The sequence below is a fragment of the Ostrinia nubilalis genome, chromosome 26 (assembly GCF_963855985.1).
Source record: "Ostrinia nubilalis chromosome 26, ilOstNubi1.1, whole genome shotgun sequence".
NCBI classification, from domain to species: domain Eukaryota; kingdom Metazoa; phylum Arthropoda; class Insecta; order Lepidoptera; family Crambidae; genus Ostrinia; species Ostrinia nubilalis.
In genome coordinates this window covers 8,018,353-8,039,604 of record NC_087113.1, presented here as the reverse complement: position 1 = coordinate 8,039,604, position 21,252 = coordinate 8,018,353, and the positions used below count along the sequence as shown (strand labels likewise).

Genomic DNA, 21,252 nt, shown 5'->3' with positions numbered 1-21,252 from the left:
AGAGCTAACTCACTCACCATGATAGGCTGGATGCTGCGTATACATGAGCTCAGTGTCCCTTGCCCGATGTCCGGCGCGGTCCACGTATAGTGCCAAGGAACTGAACACGAGTAGCGTGTCAGACGAGCGAGGCACGGGAGCGCAGGCCAGCGGCCGCGCGCCGGAGCAAGTACCTCGCAGGAGCATTTAGCTCGCAGGAATATCTAGCTCGACGGAGCATGTAGCTCGAAGGAGCATGTAGCTCGCAGGAGCGTGTAGCTCGCAGGAGCGTGTAGCTCGCAAGAGCATGTAGCTCGCAGTAACATATATCTAACTTACCATGGTATGCTGGGTGCTGGGTATACATTATCGCCCGATGTCCGGCGCGGTCCACGTATAGCGCCAAGGAACTGAACACGAGTAGCGTGTCGGACGACCGAGGCACGGGAGCACAAGCCAGCAGCCACAACAAGTAGCTCGCAGGAGCATGTAGCTCGCGGGAGCGTGTAGCTCGCAGGAGCATGTAGCTCGCTGGAGCGTGTAGCTCGCAAGAGCATGTAGCTCGCAGTAACATATATCTAACTTACCATGGTATGCTGGGTGCTGGGTATACATTATCGCCCGATGTCCGGCGCGGTCCACGTATAACGCCAAGGAACTGAACACGAGTAGCGTGTCGGACGACCGAGGCACGGGAGCGCAGGCGAGTGGCCGCGCGCCGGAGTTTGTAGCTCGCGGGAGCGTGTAGCTCGCAGGAATATCTAGCTCGCAGCGACGAAGAGCTAACTCACTCACCATGGTATGCTGGGTGCTGCGTACACATTAGTTCGGTGTCCCTTGCTAGATGTCGCGCGCGGTCCGATGTCTAACGCCAGTGAACCGAACACAAGTAGCGTGTTGGAAGAGCGAGTAGGTAGCTCGCAGCGACAGAGCGTGTAGCTCGCAGCGACCTTGCGTGTAGCTCACAGTGTCAGAGCGCGTAGCTCGCAGCGCCGGAGCGTGTAGCTCGCAGTGACAGAGATCGTAGCTCGCAGTAATATGTAGTTCACTCACCACCGACCGAGGAACTGGAGCGCAAACTAGCATAACGGGAGCATGTAGCTCGCAGGATCGTGTAGCTCGCAGGAGCATGTAGCTCGCAGGAGCGTGTAGCTCGCAGTGTGCTATCGCTACGTAGTGTGTAGCTCACTCACCATGGTATGCCGGGTGCTGCGTATACATGAGCTCAGTATTCCTCGCCCGATGTCCGGCGCGGTCCACGTACAACGCCAGGGAACTGAACACGAGTAGCGTGTCGGACGAGCGAGGCACGGGAGCGCAGGCCAGCGGCCTCGTGGCGTATCATGTAGCTCTCAGGAGCATGTAGCGGAGCATATAGCTCGCAGCGCCTGAGCGTGTAGCTCGCAGGAGCGTCTAGCTCGCAGCGCCTGAGCGTGTAGCTCGCAGCGACAGAGAGCGTAGTTCGCAGTTACGTAGTGTCTAACTCACTCACCATGATATGCCGGGTGCTGCGTACACATTAGTTCGGTGTCCCTTGCTAGATGTCGCGCGCGGTCCGATGTCTAACGCCAGTGAACCGAACACAAGTAGCGTGTTGGAAGAGCGAGTAGGTAGCTCGCAGCGACAGAGCGTGTAGCTCACAGTGTCAGAGCGCGTAGCTCGCAGCGCCGGAGCGTGTATCTCGCTGCGACAGTCACAGTTACTCACTCACTCGCTAGCTCACAGCGTAGTCACTCACCATGGTAGGCTGGATGCTGTGTATACATGAGCTCAGTATCCCTTGCCCGATGTCCAGCGCGGTCCACGTATAGTGCCAATGAACTGAACACGAGTAGCGTGTCGGACGAGCGAGGCACGGGAGCGCAGGCTAGCGGCCGCGCGCCGGAGTGAGATAGAAACATGTTGCTCGCAGGAGCGTGTAGCTCACAAGAGCATGTAGCTCGCGGGAGCATGTAGCTCGCAGGAATATCTAGCTCGACGGAGCATGTTGCTCGCAGGAGCGTGTAGCTCACAAGAGCATGTAGCTCGCGGGATCATGTAGCTCGCAGGAATATCTAGCTCGACGGAACATGTAGCTCGCAGGAGCGTGTAGCTCACAAGAGCATGTAGCTCGCGGGAGCATGTAGCTCGCAGGAATATCTAGCTCGACGGAGCATGTTGCTCGCAGGAGCGTGTAGCTCACAAGAGCATGTAGCTCGCAGGAATATCTAGCTCGACGGAGCATGTTGCTCGCAGGAGCGTGTAGCTCGCAGGAGCGTGTAGCTCACAGAAGCGTGTAGCTCGCAGCTACGTAGTGGCACTCACCATGGTAGGAACTGAACACGAGTAGCATATCGAAGGAGTAAGTAGCTCGAGCGTGTAGCTCACAGCGCCGAAGAATGTAACTCGCAGGAGCGTGTAGCTCACAGGCATATCTAGCTCACAGGAGCATGTAGCTCGCAGTAATATCTACTATCTAGCTTGTAGAAGCGTGTAGCTCTTAGCTACGTACTTTATAGCTCACTCACCATGGTATGCTGGGTGCTGCGTATACATGAACTCGGTGTCCCTTGCCCGATGTCCGGCGCGGTCCACGTATAGCGCCAAGGAACTGAACACGAGTAGCGTGTCGGACGAGCGAGGCACGGGAGCGCAGGCGAGTGGCCGCGCGCCGGAGTGAGATAAGAACATGTTGCTCGCAGGAGTGTGTAGCTCGCAAGAACAAGTAGCTCGCAGGAGCGTGTAGCTCGCGGGAGCGTGTAGCTCGTAGGAATATCTAGCTCGCAGCGATCACAGCGTCAGAACGTGTAGCTCGCTGCGATAGTCACAGTTACTCACTCACTAGCTCACAGCGCAGTTACTCACCATGGTATGCTGGGTGCTGCGTACACATTAGTTCGGTGTCCCTTGCCAGATGTCCGGCAAGATCCGATGTCTAACGCCAGTGAACCGAACACAAGTAGCGTGTCGGAAGAGCGAGTAGGTAGCTCGCAGCGACAGAGCGTGTAGCTCGCAGCGACCTTGCGTGTAGCTCACAGTGTCAGAGCGCGTAGCTCGCAGCGCCGGAGCGTGTATCTCGCTGCGACAGTCACAGTTACTCACTCACTCGCTAGCTCACAGCGTAGTCACTCACCATGATAGGCTGGATGCTGCGTATACATGAGCTCAGTGTCCCTCGCCCGATGTCCGGCGCGGTCCACGTATAGTGCCAAGGAACTGAACACGAGAAGCGTGTCGGACGAGCGAGGCACGGGAGCGCAGGCTAATGGCCGCGCGCCGGAGTGAGATAAGAACATGTTACTCGCAGGAGCGTGTAGCTCGCAGGAATACCTAGCTCGCAGCGACGGTAAGTTAGCTCACTCACCATGATGGGCCGGGTGCTGCGTATACATGAGCTCGGTGTCCCTCGCCCGATGTCCGGCGCGGTCCACGTACAATGCCAGGGAACTGAACACGAGTAGCGTGTCGGACGAGCGAGGCACGGGAGCGCAGGCTAATGGCCGCGCGCCGGAGTGAGATAAGAACATGTTACTCGCAGGAGCGTGTAGCTCGCAGGAATACCTAGCTCGCAGCGACGGTAAGTTAGCTCACTCACCATGATGGGCCGGGTGCTGCGTATACATGAGCTCGGTGTCCCTCGCCCGATGTCCGGCGCGGTCCACGTACAATGCCAGGGAACTGAACACGAGTAGCGTGTCGGACGAGCGAGGCACGGGAGCGCAGGCCAGCGGCCGCGCGCCGGAGTGAGATAAGAACATGTTCACTTGGTTCTCGGGGTGGACTAGAGCTGTGAACAGAAACATGGTTTTGATTAAAGTCAGTCGCGATAACACAGCTGTGTGTCGAATAGAATCACAGTTACATACATTAAGAGAAATTAGTTGAAAATACTAATCAACAAGAGTGATGACCAAACAAATCAAATATGTCAGTCGTACACTTATCAAAACTGTTCAATGTGACTTAGAATTTATTGAAGCACGGGCGATGGCAGGTTATCGTAGACATTAGGCATCTAATACAGCTCTGCTGTACAATATGCTATCTGGCAACAAAAGGAGGAAGGGAGAAGAATATCATATTGATATTCACGAGTTAGCGCCACTGCGCACTGGTAAACCACATAAATTTATTCGTCAGAGGCGCTAACTCGTGAACGCTATTAAGTTGAAACTCATATTTAGACTGGTCGCGTTTGGATGAATGTAATTCTTAAACGCAATGGTGAACTTAAATGTACTTTTTACCAGTTTCTAGTAAACAATTAAGCTATCTGCCCAATTTTCTTCAGATTTTTGTGATGGCTAGAAATGAATGATGGCTTGTAATACGAATTCAGCGTAAAAAATCTCGTCATTGGCTGATATGACTTTCCTCGCTAAATTGGCATTGAAATAGCACCTGAAGTCAACCATTTGGGCATATTTTGCAGTTGTAATAAGACTAATAAGCGATATTTTACTACTCACAGACGGCGGGGTGGTCGACTGCAGCCCGACGCGGGTCATTTTGGCATCTTTTGCACTTGTAACAGGTGTTATTTTGCAATGCACACTCATATACGGTGGTCGACTGGGCCTTGGACCTTGGGCCAGTTATTTTGCCATCTTCTGCTGTTGTAATAAGCGTTATTTTCCAACTCACAGACGGCAGGCTGGTCGGCTTGGGTACCCCAGCAGCAGGCGGCCGCGCTGTGCTGTGCTACAGCTCGTGAGACACTCACAGACGGCGGGCTGGTCGGCCTGGGCGCGGCGCGGGTCGGGCAGCTGGTGCTGGCGGTAGCCCAGCAGCAGGCGGCCGCGCTGTGCTGTGCTACAGCTCGTGCGACACTCACAGACGGCGGGCTGGTCGGCCTGGGCGCGGCGCGGGTCGGGTAGCTGGTGCTGGCGGTACCCCAGCAGCAGGCGGCCGCGCTGTGCTGTGCTACAGCTCGTGAGACACTCACAGACGGCGGGCTGGTCGGGCTGGGCGCGGCGCGGGTCGGGCAGCTGGTGCTGGCGGTAGCCCAGCAGCAGGCGGCCGCGCTGTGCTGTGCTACAGCTCGTGAGACACTCACAGACGGCGGGCTGGTCGGGCTGGGCGCGGCGCGGGTCGGGCAGCTGGTGCTGGCGGTAGCCCAGCAGCAGGCGGCCGCGCTGTGCTGTGCTACAGCTCGTGCGACACTCACAGACGGCGGGCTGGTCGGCCTGGGCGCGGCGCGGGTCGGGCAGCTGGTGCTGGCGGTAGCCCAGCAGCAGGCGGCCGCGCTGTGCTGTGCTACAGCTCGTGCGACACTCACAGACGGCGGGCTGGTCGGCCTGGGCGCGGCGCGGGTCGGGCAGCTGGTGCTGGCGGTAGCCCAGCAGCAGGCGGCCGCGCTGTGCTGTGCTACAGCTCGTGAGACACTCACAGACGGCGGGCTGGTCGGCCTGGGCGCGGCGCGGGTCGGGCAGCTGGTGCTGGCGGTAGCCCAGCAGCAGGCGGCCGCGCTGTGCTGTGCTACAGCTCGTGAGACACTCACAGACGGCGGGCTGGTCGGGCTGGGCGCGGCGCGGGTCGGGCAGCTGGTGCTGGCGGTAGCCCAGCAGCAGGCGGCCGCGCTGTGCTGTGCTACAGCTCGTGAGACACTCACAGACGGCGGGCTGGTCGGGCTGGGCGCGGCGCGGGTCGGGCAGCTGGTGCTGGCGGTAGCCCAGCAGCAGGCGGCCGCGCTGTGCTGTGCTACAGCTCGTGCGACACTCACAGACGGCGGGCTGGTCGGCCTGGGCGCGGCGCGGGTCGGGCAGCTGGTGCTGGCGGTAGCCCAGCAGCAGGCGGCCGCGCTGTGCTGTGCTACAGCTCGTGAGACACTCACAGACGGCGGGCTGGTCGGGCTGGGCGCGGCGCGGGTCGGGCAGCTGGTGCTGGCGGTAGCCCAGCAGCAGGCGGCCGCGCTGTGCTGTGCTACAGCTCGTGAGACACTCACAGACGGCGGGCTGGTCGGCCTGGGCGCGGCGCGGGTCGGGCAGCTGGTGCTGGCGGTAGCCCAGCAGCAGGCGGCCGCGCTGTGCTGTGCTACAGCTCGTGAGACACTCACAGACGGCGGGCTGGTCGGGCTGGGCGCGGCGCGGGTCGGGCAGCTGGTGCTGGCGGTAGCCCAGCAGCAGGCGGCCGCGCTGTGCTGTGCTACAGCTCGTGAGACACTCACAGACGGCGGGCTGGTCGGGCTGGGCGCGGCGCGGGTCGGGCAGCTGGTGCTGGCGGTAGCCCAGCAGCAGGCGGCCGCGCTGTGCTGTGCTACAGCTCGTGCGACACTCACAGACGGCGGGCTGGTCGGGCTGGGCGCGGCGCGGGTCGGGCAGCTGGTGCTGCGCGAAGCCGCCGCGGTAGCCCAGCAGCAGGCGGCCGCGCGCCAGCTGCACGCTGAGCACGGCGCCGGGCGCGCGGAGCTCGGCCACGCGGCAGCGGCGCGCTGCCGTGCGCGTTATCTCGTACACGTTCACTACGTACGTGTTCTGGAAAACAGATAAACTTCACTTTCAAGAACAACGCATCTCACATTGTTATGAAACGAAATGTAGAACGCTTAGCGTAGGCGCAGACCACCGGTCGGACGGGAACAGCTGTGGGCAATCGCCGGAAGGGACTATGGTAGTGAAGGCTTAGTCCGGAATCCCACAGTTCCTTCCCGCTTAAGGCGAATGACGGAGCACCGGGGTCTTTTTAGTGGATATGCCTTTGTCCTTCTGACTTGGTGAGCCCCACATAACCTACCCTGTCCCCGCAGGGTAGGTATGCAATTCAATGCATTTTTTCCCCAAAAGAAAAAAAATGCACAGACCACCAATTTTTTATCCGCCGATCGTTTAGTCGAGCAGTTAATCAGTATGGGCATGCATGGAAGTGCGCACATTATGCGGATTTAATTTTCATACAAATTAAAATCGGGCCCAACTATCGGCCGACTAAAAGTTGGTAGTCTGCGCCTAGGCTTAAACTACAGAGACAATTAAAATTTCACTAAATACTTAACAGAAAAATGTCGTATTCCTCTTAAATTCTATCCTTCCGTATATTCGCCTCGATTCGATTTCGACTGCGCCCTTAGTCTCCGCCAGCTTCACGCATTTCAGAACGAATGAGTGAGTGAACATTAAATGAATGAGACTGGGAGGTCCCCCGGTCTCTCCAGTTAGTCCCGGGAAGCTTCAAGCACTATAGAATCAATGAGTGAGTGAATGTTGAACGAATGAACATACCTGTCGCTTGCAGACCACAGCGAAGCCTTTAGCGTGAGCGTGCAAGTCTCCTGCAGCGATGTCGACCGCGCCTTTGGTCTCAGCCAGCTTCACGCATTTCAGAACGAATGAGTGAGTGAACGTTGAACGAATGGACATACCTGTCGCTTGCAGACCACAGCGAAGCCTTTAGCGTGAGCGTGCAAGTCTCCTGCAGCGATGTCGACCGCGCCTTTGGTCTCAGCCAGCTTCACGCATTTCAGAACGAATGAGTGAGTGAACGTTGAACGAATGGACATACCTGTCGCTTGCAGACCACAGCGAAGCCTTTAGCGTGAGCGTGCAAGTCTCCTGCAGCGATGTCGACCGCGCCTTTGGTCTCAGCCAGCTTCACGCATTTCAGAACGAATGAGTGAGTGAACGTTGAACGAATGGACATACCTGTCGCTTGCAGACCACAGCGAAGCCTTTAGCGTGAGCGTGCAAGTCTCCTGCAGCGATGTCGACCGCGCCTTTGGTCTCAGCCAGCTTCACGCATTTCAGAACGAATGAGTGAGTGAACGTTGAATGAATGGACATACCTGTCGCTTGCAGACCACAGCGAAGCCTTTAGCGTGAGCGTGCAAGTCTCCTGCAGCGATGTCGACCGCGCCTTTGGTTTCAGCCAGCTTCACGCATTCCAAAACGAATGAGTGAGTTCACGTTGAACGAATGAACATACCTGTCGCTTGCAGACCACAGCGAAGCCTTTAGCGTGAGCGTGCAAGTCTCCTGCAGCGATGTCGACCGCGCCTTTGGTCTCAGCCAGCTTCACGCATTCCAAAACGAATGAGTGAGTTCACGTTGAACGAATGAACATACCTGTCGCTTGCAGACCACAGCGAAGCCTTTAGCGTGAGCGTGCAAGTCTCCTGCAGCGATGTCGACCGCGCCTTTGGTCTCAGCCAGCTTCACGCATTCCAGAACGAATGAGTGAACGTTAAATGAATGAACATACCTGTCGCTTGCAGACCACAGCGAAGCCTTTAGCGTGAGCGTGCAAATCTCCTGCAGCGATGTCGACCGCGCCTTTGGTCTCAGCCAGCTTCACGCATTTCAAAACGAATGAGTGAGTGAACGTTGAACGAATGGACATACCTGTCGCTTGCAGACCACAGCGAAGCCTTTAGCGTGAGCGTGCAAGTCTCCTGCAGCGATGTCGACCGCGCCTTTGGTCTCAGCCAGCTTCACGCATTCCACTTCGCTGCATTCCAGCGCGCGAATCGGGACCAGACGCACGTGCCGGCCTCGGCCCGCTATCACCACTGCAATAAGATTGAAAATTCAGATATTAGCACGTTACTGCCTTGTTTAATATACCACGCAATTTTGTATACCCATTCTTATAAAATACACCATACAAAATTGCGTGGTAAATTCAGTGAACTGCTCCTGAATCAAATGTACCTTCTACTGCTTTTTCTATTTATTTATATAAACCGGCAGACAGTGGTGACTGAGTTTGTTGCGGCGCTTCTTCTCAGCACTTGCCAAATGTTGGCCTCGAAGCGCTGGTAGGGTAAAAAGATTATGAGACATGTAGAGGCTCCTTAAGAGCAAAATATTTGACGATTTGTAAGAACTATTTAATAGTCTATACAAATAAAGAAATTTTGACTTTGACAAATTGATGGGTAAGTATCGACGTTGATGATAAAGCATAAAAAGACAACTCGTACGAGTTTTACAGTGCTAAAGAAAATTCTGACTGTAAAGAAACTGTAGTGGTTGGACTAAAAGGTGAGATTACTCCCGTAGCTGTTAATTTACTCCTGTGGCATAATTCACATATTTTGACAGTCAAGATCTCGCTGACGTTCAGAAATCGGGCCATTGAAAAACAGTACTAAATTCGTATTGACAAGGGTCATTTTGACAGAACGATTACTTGATAGAATCGCAACACAGCGATTTGTTGTCGTTGCAGTTTTGTTACGTCGCACAGTAGTTTGATTTTAAAAATAGGTGGACATACGATCGAAAGTCATAATTTCACCGAAACAAAAATTGTTTTGGATAGCATTTTGAATGCTGATCAACATTTGTCATTATGCATTTTTCGATAAAACGAGCCTTTCATGCTTAAAAAAAATATGATAAGAAAATTTGTATGGAGAAAAATCTTTTTTATTTTTTTTCTGGCTACTGTTGCAAACTGTAGCGGTCAAACCTTATGTAATCGTAAGTACCTATGGTGCCTAACATTACTACATAAATACTTTTTGCGGGCACGCGCGGCCAAGCGAGTAATGGACATGCAAAATTTTAAATATTTTTATTTATTCATTATTGATTTTAATGCACTTAAAGTAATTATTAATAGATAAATATACTTAGTCTAACTTACTACAGCCCCCTATTACCTCATTTCACGCTAAAACCTTTCAAACTAGAACCTAAGTTTGTAGGTACTAGGTAGTCTAAGTTGTTTTTATTGTCATTATAATATTCACTACTGGTCTACTGGTTATCGTGTAAGATAGATTAGGTAGATATCAACCCTTTACCTAGGTATATACCTACTTCTTGGCACTTATAATACCGACATACATGATTAAAAAAAGTCTTCAAGCAAGAACCCTTGACTTCAATGGTTATGAAAGATTTTTTAACTTTCTAGAGTAGTCCTGAATAGATCTTTAAATCATTTTGACTGTCATAATCGATTACAGTAGGTAGCGGAACTGTAATTTCCAGTTCTACTGTTGAATAGTCTTATACTTTCGCAAAAACATTCTTTTTTTTTTGGCTCCTTTAAAGAGGTGTAAGCGTGTAAGTTTCTTTCCCTTCGTCTAAAAAGATAACGTACATAACACCTTTATAAGTAGCCTCAAACATAAAGCATACCTTTACCCAATCATCGAACTGAGAAAAATCTGAAATCCGACATTTATCACCTTCTTTCATTCATGTCTTCAATTATTATCTTCGTTCGAAAAACAATCAAAAAATATATTTTAGCCTATTCACTTATCTTGATCAGATTGTTCAAAATAATCAAAGTCACTCACATACTTACTTTTTCCGAAAGAATCCAATAGGCAGGTTTGCAGTACACCAAAATGTTATCACATTATCTGCACCATGTAACAGCAGTTTTTGTGTACGTTAGCTGGCATATAAAACTATAGGTGTACATAATGGATCTGCAATAATGTGTGGCAATACGGCTCGGAAACGTGGCCTCTCAATATAGGCCTTATAAATAAGCTCAAAATTGCACAACGTGCTATGGACAGGGCTATGCTCGGTGTTTCTGTACAAAATCGAATCAGAAATGAGGAGGACATCCGTAAACGAACCAAAGTCGTTGACATAGCCTAACGGATTAGCAAGCTAAAGTGACAATGGGCAGGGCACATAGTACGCAGAACTAATGGCCGATGGGGCAGCAAGGTTCTGGAGTGGAGGCCACGTACCGGAAAGCGCAGCGTAGGACGTCCACCCACAAGGTGGACCGACGACCTCATAAAGGTAGCAGGAAGGCGCTGGATGCAGGGCACCACCAAGCGGCCATTGTGGAAATCATTGGGGGAGGCCTATGTTCAGCAGTGGACGTTCTATGGTTGAAATGATGATGGATGATGAATAATGTGTAGAAGAGGGTTACGAATATTTCCATTTATGATGGAATTATTTGACTAACTGAATGGAGAGCCATAAAAATGTATTGTTTACTATATGGTTTGAAACCCTTACTGAACCCACTACCTACTGTAATCGATTATGACAGTCAAAATGATTTAAGGATCTATTCAGGACTACTCTAGAAAGTTAAAAATCTTTCATAACCATTGAAGTCAAGGGTTCTTGCTTGAAGACTTTTTTTTAATCATGTATGTCGGTATTATTAGTAAGTGCCAAGAAGTAGGTATATACCTAGGTAAAGGCTTGATATCTACCTAATCTATCTTACACGATAACCAGTAGACCAGTAGTGAATATTATAATGACAATAAAAACAACTTAGACTACCTAGTACCTACAAACTTAGGTTCTAGTTTGAAAGGTTTTAGCGTGAAATGAGGTAATAGGGGGCTGTAGTAAGTTAGACTAAGTATATTTATCTATTAATAATTACTTTAAGTGCATTAAAATCAATAATGAATAAATAAAAATATTTAAAATTTTGCATGTCCATTACTCGCTTGGCCGCGCGTGCCCGCAAAAAGTATTTATGTAGTAATGTTAGGCACCATAGGTACTTACGATTACATAAGGTTTGACCGCTACAGTTTGCAACAGTAGCCAGAAAAAAAATAAAAAAGATTTTTCTCCATACAAATTTTCTTATCATATTTTTTTTAAGCATGAAAGGCTCGTTTTATCGAAAAATGCATAATGACAAATGTTGATCAGCATTCAAAATGCTATCCAAAACAATTTTTGTTTCGGTGAAATTATGACTTTCGATCGTATGTCCACCTATTTTTAAAATCAAACTACTGTGCGTCGTCCCATTAAAAACAGTTCAAAATTCCTATTCACAAGAGTCATTTTGATAGAACGATTACTCGATAGGATCGCAACTCGGCGATTTGTTGTCGTTGAAGTTTTGTTACATGAATAAGGCTACTCGCGCGCGCTCCAGGTCCAGCAGCGCCAGGCCGCCGTCGCCGCCCGCGCACGCACAGCGCGGCGCACAGTGCAGGCCCTGCTGACTCACCCAGCAGCTGCTCGGCGGGCACGTGCAGCAGCTTGGCCACGGGCGCGTGCTGCCGGCGCGGCGTGAGCTCGGCGCGCTCCAGGTCCAGCAGCGCCGCCCGCGCACGCACAGCGCGGCGCACAGTGCAGGCCCTGCTGACTCACCCAGCAGCTGCTCGGCGGGCACGTGCAGCAGCTTGGCCACGGGCGCGTGCTGCCGGCGCGGCGTGAGCTCGGCGCGCTCCAGGTCCAGCAGCGCCGCCCGCGCACGCACAGCGCGGCGCACAGTGCAGGCCCTGCTGACTCACCCAGCAGCTGCTCGGCGGGCACGTGCAGCAGCTTGGCCACGGGCGCGTGCTGCCGGCGCGGCGTGAGCTCGGCGCGCTCCAGGTCCAGCAGCGCCGCCCGCGCACGCACAGCGCGGCGCACAGTGCAGGCCCTGCTGACTCACCCAGCAGCTGCTCGGCGGGCACGTGCAGCAGCTTGGCCACGGGCGCGTGCTGCCGGCGCGGCGTGAGCTCGGCGCGCTCCAGGTCCAGCAGCGCCAGGCCGCCGTCGCCGCCCACGCACACGCGGCCGCCTTCCAGCACGCACGCGCATAGCGCGCCGCGGAGTGCAGTCGCCGCAGCGCCCGCGCCGTCGACCAAAACGCAAGCGCTATACACCTGTTAAGACAAAGTCAAACCTATCACGACTATAGACAAAAGTGCAACCGCCGCGGTGCCCGCGCCGTCGACCAAAACGCAAGCGCTGTACACCTGGAAAGGACCCGAAATATACACACGGATTCGGGACAAAGTCAAACCTATCACGACTAAAGTCTGGTCGCCGAGCACGTAGAATTTCGTTCAATGACCCCAAGCTACCCATCTTTATAGCTCGCGCGTATATTGCTGTCGCGCTCGCACACTCACTGCGGGCGCCCGTCGCACAGCTGTGTGAGTCACGTTAAAGTGAACATATGAAAATAGATGAAACTAGACCTATTTTTATCGACAAAAAAGAGGTAAAAATTTTGTTGTTTTTTTTTTAATTTTTTATAGAATTTTTTTCTTTCAATTACTTATTGTAAAGAAAACGTAATAACTTTTAAACTAAGAGGTATATCCTGATAAAATAAAAACAGTAATAATGCTAAATAACAGGCGATACTAAAAAAATAGGTACATAAAATACACAAAAAAGGTTTTTATCAGGATATACCTCTTAGTTTAAAAGTTATTATGTTTTCTTTACAATAAGTAATTGGAAGAAAAAAAATTATATAAAAAATAAAAAAACTCAAAAAAAATTTGACCTCTTTTTTGTCGATAAAAATAGGTCTAGTTTCATCTATTTTCATACGTACACTTTAACGTGACTCACACTGTATACACACGGATTCGGGACAAAGTCAAACCAATCACGACTATAGACAAAAGTGCAATCGCCGCGGTGCCCGCGCCGTCGACCAAAACGCAAGCGCTGTACACCTGTTAAGAAACCGCGGAATATACACACGGATTCGGGAAAAAGTCAAACCTATGACGACTATAGACAAAAGTGCAACCGCCGCGGCGCCCGCGCCGTCGACCAAAACGCAAGCGCTGTACACCTGTTTAGAAACCGCAGAATATACACACGGATTCGGGACAAAGTCAAACCTATCACGACTATAGACAAAAGTGCAGTCGCCGCGGCGCCTGCGCCGTCGACTAGGACGCATGCGCTGTACACCTGGAAAGGACCCGAAATATACACACGGATTCGGGACAAAGTCAAACCTATCACGACTATAGACAAAAGTGCAGTCGCTGCAGCGCCCGCGCCGTCTACTAGGACGCATGCGCTGTACACCTGCCAAGGAACCGCGAAACTATCATGTGTATATTCAGAACAGATCCAACACGTAACAGGTTCAGTCAGCGTCAAATAGTTCATGACACATCCGAGACATTGCCTAAATTCAAGTAACGGTCGCAATACGAACCGCCACCGCCTTAAAGTAGCCAAAAAGTTGAAAAACAACTTTATTCCATTTATAACAAAGACGTGTTGCGAACTTTTTAGCTACCTTAGGTGTAAAATGCATAGTTGTGAGTTAGAAGAAAAAGTGAAAAAAGTGGCAAAATTTCTCAGTTTTTTGGGCACCATGGGAAACTTGGGACTAAACTTCTCTCAAGGAACCTAAAAACAATAAAAAAATCGCTGATATATGTACAATTGCGATGTTTACGGTTTATGACTGAACTATAAGTACTTACATATTTGTCCGGTAAATTGTTTCTTTTCAATATCCTATGTAATTCGCTAAGGGCGACCACCCACTTCGTCTTCTCAGACTCGGATTCCGCTAACATTAATGTATGAGATCGCTTCCCTCCTTCTAGTTGTGACGTTGATATCTGTGGACAAAAATATACTTATGTTTCAAAATACCTGTGTGTAGGGCAGCTTGGAAATTAATGCATGATTGTATGGTCAAGACGTGTCATCTAATAATGCTTTGCTTTAAATATACTTTGTTCGCAGTGACGTTGGTAAAATCAGAAAATATGAAGAAACAAATGATAAAAAAGCAAGTTGATAAGGATGCAAAAAATTATAGCAAGTCATTGTGTACCAGGTTTTCTCTGGTACACAAACTTTATATTGTAAACAAAGTCCTCAAATCGTCCTTCAAGGAGGCATCACTTTAAGTAGACACAAATCAGATTTTTTTTAAGATAAGATAAGATAAGAAAAACTTTATTTGACACAAAAAGAAAAAGGAAAAAATAGAACAAAGGGACTTAAAACTATACACGCATATGTTTGCGTCAAAACTTACACTAAACAGTCTCAGACTTACTAACACTAAAACAAACTTTATTTTAGACTTACCCTAAATATACACGGTATATCCCTCTTGCTGGCGTGTATGACGTCAGAGTCCTTGACTGACGTCACACTGAACTCTGGGTCTCGCATGTCTAGCACTTGACTGACGCACACTGACGGTAAGGCATTCCTGGGAAGGTAAATAGTATGTTAATAAATGGTTAGAACATTTTATAACAACAACGAAAATAGTATAGAAGCAAAAACGTACACAATTTACAAGTTGATAAATGTTTATATCACAAATTCATACAAAATAGCACTTTGAAAATAAACTAAGTACTTATGAGTATGGAGTAGCTCGAATAATGAACATATCAGTAGGAAAACGACAATTTTTACCTCCAGTTTCTGAATGGACATTTTTAACATGAGTGTACTCATTTTCTGCTTAAGTATGAATTTAAGCCTACAAAAATAGGCTTATATAGAAAATAGGCGCGCTCAAGCCAGTCAAAATTTCTAACCAGAAACTGGGGGTTAGAGTTACAATTTAATATCACAAATTGGATTATTACGATAATGAACAGTACTAACAGTAAAACTATGGTTTGCTTCTATACTTTTTTCGTGAGTTGTCTGGCTCTTGAATTCTGGCAACATGAGTATAATAGTTATTAACGTGGTTATCTAACTAGCAGTATACGACGACGTTTACCGTTGGTGTCTTCCAATGTAAGACCTATTGAGAAAAAGTTTTCTTCTAAGTTTATCCCACTTAACCTGTTTTTTAAATAGCTGCAACAAGGCATTCTCTGATTTTATGCAATAATCGATCTCCATCAAAGCATTGAAGCACAAAAGAGAAGGTGAAAGGATATAAATATAAAGATGCAAGCAACAGTGTTCATAATTACAGTCCACACTATTAGAATTTGGTACAGTCAGCGTCAAATATGTAGTTCGTGACACCCCAAGTAGCCAAAAAGTTCGCAACACGTCTTTGTCACAACAGGATTAAGGTGGTGTTATCAACTTTTTGGTCAATTTAGATGTCACGAAATATTTGACGCTGACTGTACATGAAATAAATGAGAGGGCGCCACTAACGATTAACAGAACTTTAATCGCCAGTGGCGACAACTGGTGAACGCGAATTTAAAATAAATAAATGTAAAAAATGTTAAGAGATGCGGATTACATTAATCTATGGATTGTTATCAGTGCCTAAATATTACTGTAACTTGTTTTGTGATTTATAAATAAATCAATAAATAAAATACTGACTCAGTGATATCAAACAAATAATCATCCTAGTCCAATGGAGAGAACTTTATGTACAGTTCCTTAGGAAGTAAGCGCATGAAATAGAGACTTAGAATAAGAGTTCATTAACAAAAAAATCGTAAGAAGCGGCCTAATAGTGCTTTGGCATTTGGTATTTGCTAGCGGAAAGTGGCGTAGCAACATTCAGCGCGGACATGCATTTTTTGCAAATAATAACCCCCACACAAAATGTTTGGCTATTTTTATCCACAATGAGGAAGCTCTTGGCCTGTATCTCACCTGATGGTAAGTGATAATCATTATCGTGGCCTAATAATTACAAGCCCAAAAAATCCTCCTTTTGCTACATCTACGAGGGCGGCACTGAAAATTTCGGGAATCAAGAAAGTGAAACAACATTACTATTTAAAAATGTATTTATTGCTTTTCAAAGTATTCTCCGCGAAATTTGACACATTTTCCATACGACGGAACCAATCATTGAAGCAACCATTCCATTCGGAAGTTTGGGTCTAAAAATTGCCGTTTTGTAGGCGTCCACAGCTTCTTCAGGTGATGAAAATCTCTGACCACGCAATTTATTCTTTATTTTAAGGAAAGTATAGAAATCATTAAGGCTTAGGTCGAGGCTGTATGGCAGATGGTCTAATAATTCTATGTTTTCTTGCTCTAAAAACTCTTTTGTTCTGTGCGCGGTGTGAGAACTCGCATTGTCGTGATGGAGGATGATGCGGCGGTTGCAGTTCTCTTTACGGAGTTCAGAAACGACCTGTGGCAAACAAATGCTACCATACCATTCTGCATTAACCGTTCTTTGTCCCTCAAGAGGAATAGTTGCAACATGGCCGGTTTTGGAGACAAACGTGGCCACCATTTTTTTTGCAACACTCCGTTAACGAAAAATTTTTGTTGGCTTTAACTCATTTTCGAACACCCAAACTCGTGACTGGGTTTTTGTTTCGGGTTCGTAAGCGTATATCCAGGATTCGTCACCTGATACGATGTTGTATACAGCATTTGAGGATCCTGCGTGTAATCTTTCGAGAGTTCTGACGCACCAAGTAACGCGAGCCGCTTTTTGCTCTTCACAGAGCGAATGCGGTATCCATCGGAAAAACAACTTTTTTACACCTAATTGTTCATGCAAGATTATTTGTATTTGACTCATGCCAATGTCTAAAGTTGCCTGAATTTCGCGGTATGTCACATGTCGATCTTCTTCAATCAGCTTACGCACAGCATCAACGTTTTCTTGGGTGACTGCAGTTTTTGGACGACCTTGACGGGGATCATCACTGAGCTTGACACGTCCACGTTGAAATTCAGCAAACCAGCGATAAATTGTGATTTTGGATGGGGCTTCATTACCAAATGCAGAAATCATCCGGTCAACACATTGTTTTTGTGTTAAACCACTTCGAAAGTCATAATAAATCATCGCTCTTGAATTTTCTCGAGTCAATTCCATTTTCTCAACGACTAAACAAGTTTGACAAGACCTTGTGATAAGACCGAGAATCTTTTTTTAAAGAAATAAATAGTATTCGATTTTTAAAACCAAGGACTGCAACCAAAAACATTTTAATATGACAGGAACAGTTGAAATATTCTATTCCCGATACTTTTAGTGCAGCCCTCGTATATCCAAAACAAACCTATTAAGACTATCTGAATCGTACTGTCTTTAATCATACTTAGAACTCTATGAAACACTGTGAGGATATAAAAACTAAAATTAACGTAAAAAATATTTCAAATATACCTGTCTTGTGAAATATCGTAGAGGAACAACTTGAAATCGCACACGACCACAAACTGTCGCATCCAACCTTTCTTCACCCCGCCCGGCTTGGGAACCTGGAACAAAGATAGCAGTATAATGAAGTGAATAGATAGCCTAAAATTATTCGTGTACTGTATGTAGCCTATACGTCATTGTACACAATAACGTATACGTCACCCTCGCCGTACCTTGACCTAGCCCTCGTAGGCCGTGCCCTGGCCAAGAGCAGCTCAATATCCAGGGGGCACTGTGCCCTGTTACCTATACGTCATTGTGTACTATAGCTTTTACGTCATTGCGTACCTTGACGTAACTCTCGTAGGCCGTGCCCTGGCCACAGGCATTCAATATCCATCGGGCACTGAGCACTGTAACCTATACGCCAATGTGTACTATACACCTATACGTAATTGCGTACCTTGACGTATCCCTCGTAGGCAGTGCCCTGTCCACGAGCGGGGTCGATCCCCAGCGGGCGCCGCGATCGCTCAGGCGGTAGCGGACAACGCGCCGCAACTCGCGCACAGCACCGAGTGTGGACCGCTAGGCCGCACGTCTCGCATACCACGCCTTGACGGGTTAGGCCGATCTGGAAGGGAAATTCAAATGATTTATACGCAGGCCCTTAGAGCACTAACATACGTACCGAATATAGCTTGTTTAACACCCTTTTGGGAGCACATATCGGCTGGTGCTGACAAGTGGCAGAAGTAATGAGAGTTCTAATTAGTTGCATATCTGTCACTCTAGTTCACAAAAACTCCGACGTAATGCAGAATGAATGACTATTTCCAACAGTGGTTCATATAAAATTCATTTAACACCTTTCATCAACACCAAGGCTGTTATAAAAACACAAACAAAATATTTCGTTCACAAATCGATTCTGATAATTGCCGGTGTCGTGGGACAAATGTAGAAACGATTATGACATAAACAAAAAAACACACAAATTCGCTGTATTTGTATTGAAAAGAGACAAATATAAATCAAAAACAGTTTAAATCGGCTGGTATTGTAACATCAATTAGAAATCACACTAAGGATATTTGTTAGTAAGTGAATATGATTTCACAAGTAAATCGAAATTGAACATGATTGGATAACACACTAGAAATCAACACACTAATTATCTGATACATACAACCTATCCATTGTCCTTGTTTTCTCCTGAAAACAAGATTAAATAAAAATATTTGTATTTTTCTTCTATAAAACCATGACATATAACTTACCACGCCTGTTAAAAGGTCAACTACAACCTGACATCATAAAAAAATAAAAATACATGGTACCCGTAAACATCATAGTAGCAGCTTTTATAGAAAAAGATACTAGACTCACCATGAGAGAAGTACAGTGGTTACATTTGGTGGGACTGCTGAACGTTCGGACGAGGAACTGGTGGACTTTCTGCTTGCCTGGCACCGCGGGACCTATTGACGGGTCCTGCAAACAAAAACACACGTTTTGATATGAAAATATTACTATATTATTCTTTGACAAACTTTTAAAATCATAGAGTAACACTATTCCAGGGCAACCCAAACTTTTGTTTACTGTGAAGTCCTTGGGAATTTATCATTGCTATGGTCACATAGCAATGGCGTGAGCCATTGCTTCAAAATATTGTACTCTCTTTTCTTTAATTATAAATTTTGAATCTAGCGTATAACATCAGTGCCTGAGGCATGGGAGCGGCACGAGAGAAGTGACATATGACGTAACAGAGTTTCCAAGTCTGAAGCAGTCTCGCTTACGTTTGACGTCACAAAAACACCCTCCCGTTCCGCTTCCACACTTCATCAGACATTGACTCAGTTTATGCGCTAGACCTGAGGGCTTAGGCCCAGAACAGACGGTGAAACGCAACTGCAACGAAACTGCAACTTTCTGATCATTCTGATGAATGAAACTGAAACTGAAAGTTTCAAACTGGTCGCGTCATGTGTGGTCTCTCAACGGACGCTATGGCAGAAACTTAGATGCAACTCAAAAGTAACTAGCAGTTGCAATTTCGTTGCAGTTGCAGTTTCGTTGCAGTTGCGTTTCACCGTCTGTTCTGGGCCTTAGTGTGATATTACATCAAACGTCGTCACTAATGAGCGCATTTAAAAATTTGATGAAGATTTTAGTTCTTGAAAATATCCGCTAGGGTCTCACATTCGCTCGGTACAATCCGTCATACATTTAATGTCATTTTTTACGCAGTCGCTAGTGAAGACGTTTGATATAAGCTCGTACTAAGCCCACTGTAAGTATTTTGAAATAAATAAATACACTATGAATAGTGTAGTGCATGTAAGATTTTTTTTATGTGGCAGGAGGCAAACGGATCACCTAATGGTAAGTGATTACCGTCGCCCATAGACACCCGCAGACCCAGGGGCGTTACAGGTGCGTTGCAGATTGTTGTAGATTGATAAAATGAATTAACATACCGTAGACATTTCACTAGGCGAGCTCTTGCTCGACGCGGGCGACGCGGCGCGTGGTTCTATCGAGTCTTGCGAGTCTATCGACCCACTCAACACTGCCGACTGTTGAGATCCGTACATCACCTGGAAACAGTTTGAGTGTTAATACCTCTGTTGAAAGGATAATGTATTTTTTAAATAGAAAATAATACGAAAAAAAAAAGAAGTAACACCATTCCGTTGTCGAAAACACGATTAGTTTAAATTACGAAATTAGTTTGGAAAGAGGAAAATGTATAATAGGGATGTTGAATTATATCAAATATATAATAATAATTGAAAGAGGATATTGAGTTTGGTTGTGGTAGACACCACCGCACATAACATGCCTTTTTTTAAGTAACAAACATTTTAAGTGAGATGTATGTAAGCATAGCAATAATTATAATGTAATGATCAACCCTGTTCAATCATCTTTGCTCCAATTTAGTACTATGATGTGTTATACTAGTCTAGTTCCAATAAATATGGTTTAAACGAGACTGACGTAGTCTATAGTTAAAAAGAAGCATAAATAAAGCATGAAATAAAATACAAACACCACAAATATGAAACAAAAATGCAAAAAATAAAAACAAAAATACCTTTGAGTTACAACAGTACTGGTTATTTCTGTAACGGTACTGCGGCGACATCTGTGCGGGAATAAACGAAACTAAAATTGCAACACAAAACATAAGCATGATGGGTATTAGCAAAGACCGTGGAATATAAGATTGTGAAACTTCGGGGCTACTACGAAAAACGTTATCCGAAATTTCGAATGTTGCCATCCTTCTCACACAAAGCGAGATGCCAGCATGAGCGACGGTGACAGATATGACCGAAACTATGTAAACAGCGTTTCGGAGTAGCCCCCCTTACTACAAAGTGTTAAGGTTTGAATTTACAAAATTTCAAATTGTTATCATTTTGGATTAAATTAGATTTTAATAATGAGGTTTTAGTCTTTGCCAAGTAAAGGTAAATAAAAGCAGTCACCTAGAATTAGTCACAAATTATTTCGGTGATATGTAAAACAATTAATATGAATGATACGTGTAGATGATTTATTGCATTGTATCGAAAC

The 21,252-nt window shown here is 47.1% G+C and overlaps 1 protein-coding gene across 1 annotated transcript in view; it reads right to left on the bottom strand.

The window, feature by feature from the left end:
* The window catches only part of LOC135084438 (serine/threonine-protein kinase MRCK alpha), a 91,468-nt gene that overhangs the window by 15,049 nt on the left and 55,167 nt on the right, over positions 1 to 21,252 (bottom strand). The window contains exons 31-50 of the mRNA XM_063979221.1: positions 20,768 to 20,818; positions 20,148 to 20,267; positions 19,051 to 19,155; positions 18,125 to 18,295; positions 17,686 to 17,780; positions 14,700 to 14,826; positions 14,081 to 14,221; positions 12,289 to 12,502; positions 11,860 to 11,997; positions 8,292 to 8,458; positions 8,152 to 8,238; positions 8,016 to 8,102; positions 7,876 to 7,962; positions 7,736 to 7,822; positions 7,596 to 7,682; positions 7,456 to 7,542; positions 7,316 to 7,402; positions 4,682 to 6,284; positions 3,554 to 3,745; positions 3,323 to 3,451 (exon numbers count right to left, since the gene is read on the bottom strand). Of these exons, the coding sequence (XP_063835291.1) occupies positions 3,323 to 3,451; positions 3,554 to 3,745; positions 4,682 to 6,284; positions 7,316 to 7,402; positions 7,456 to 7,542; positions 7,596 to 7,682; positions 7,736 to 7,822; positions 7,876 to 7,962; positions 8,016 to 8,102; positions 8,152 to 8,238; positions 8,292 to 8,458; positions 11,860 to 11,997; positions 12,289 to 12,502; positions 14,081 to 14,221; positions 14,700 to 14,826; positions 17,686 to 17,780; positions 18,125 to 18,295; positions 19,051 to 19,155; positions 20,148 to 20,267; positions 20,768 to 20,818 (3,862 nt within the window). The remainder of the gene's footprint in view (positions 1 to 3,322; positions 3,452 to 3,553; positions 3,746 to 4,681; positions 6,285 to 7,315; positions 7,403 to 7,455; positions 7,543 to 7,595; positions 7,683 to 7,735; positions 7,823 to 7,875; positions 7,963 to 8,015; positions 8,103 to 8,151; positions 8,239 to 8,291; positions 8,459 to 11,859; positions 11,998 to 12,288; positions 12,503 to 14,080; positions 14,222 to 14,699; positions 14,827 to 17,685; positions 17,781 to 18,124; positions 18,296 to 19,050; positions 19,156 to 20,147; positions 20,268 to 20,767; positions 20,819 to 21,252) is intronic.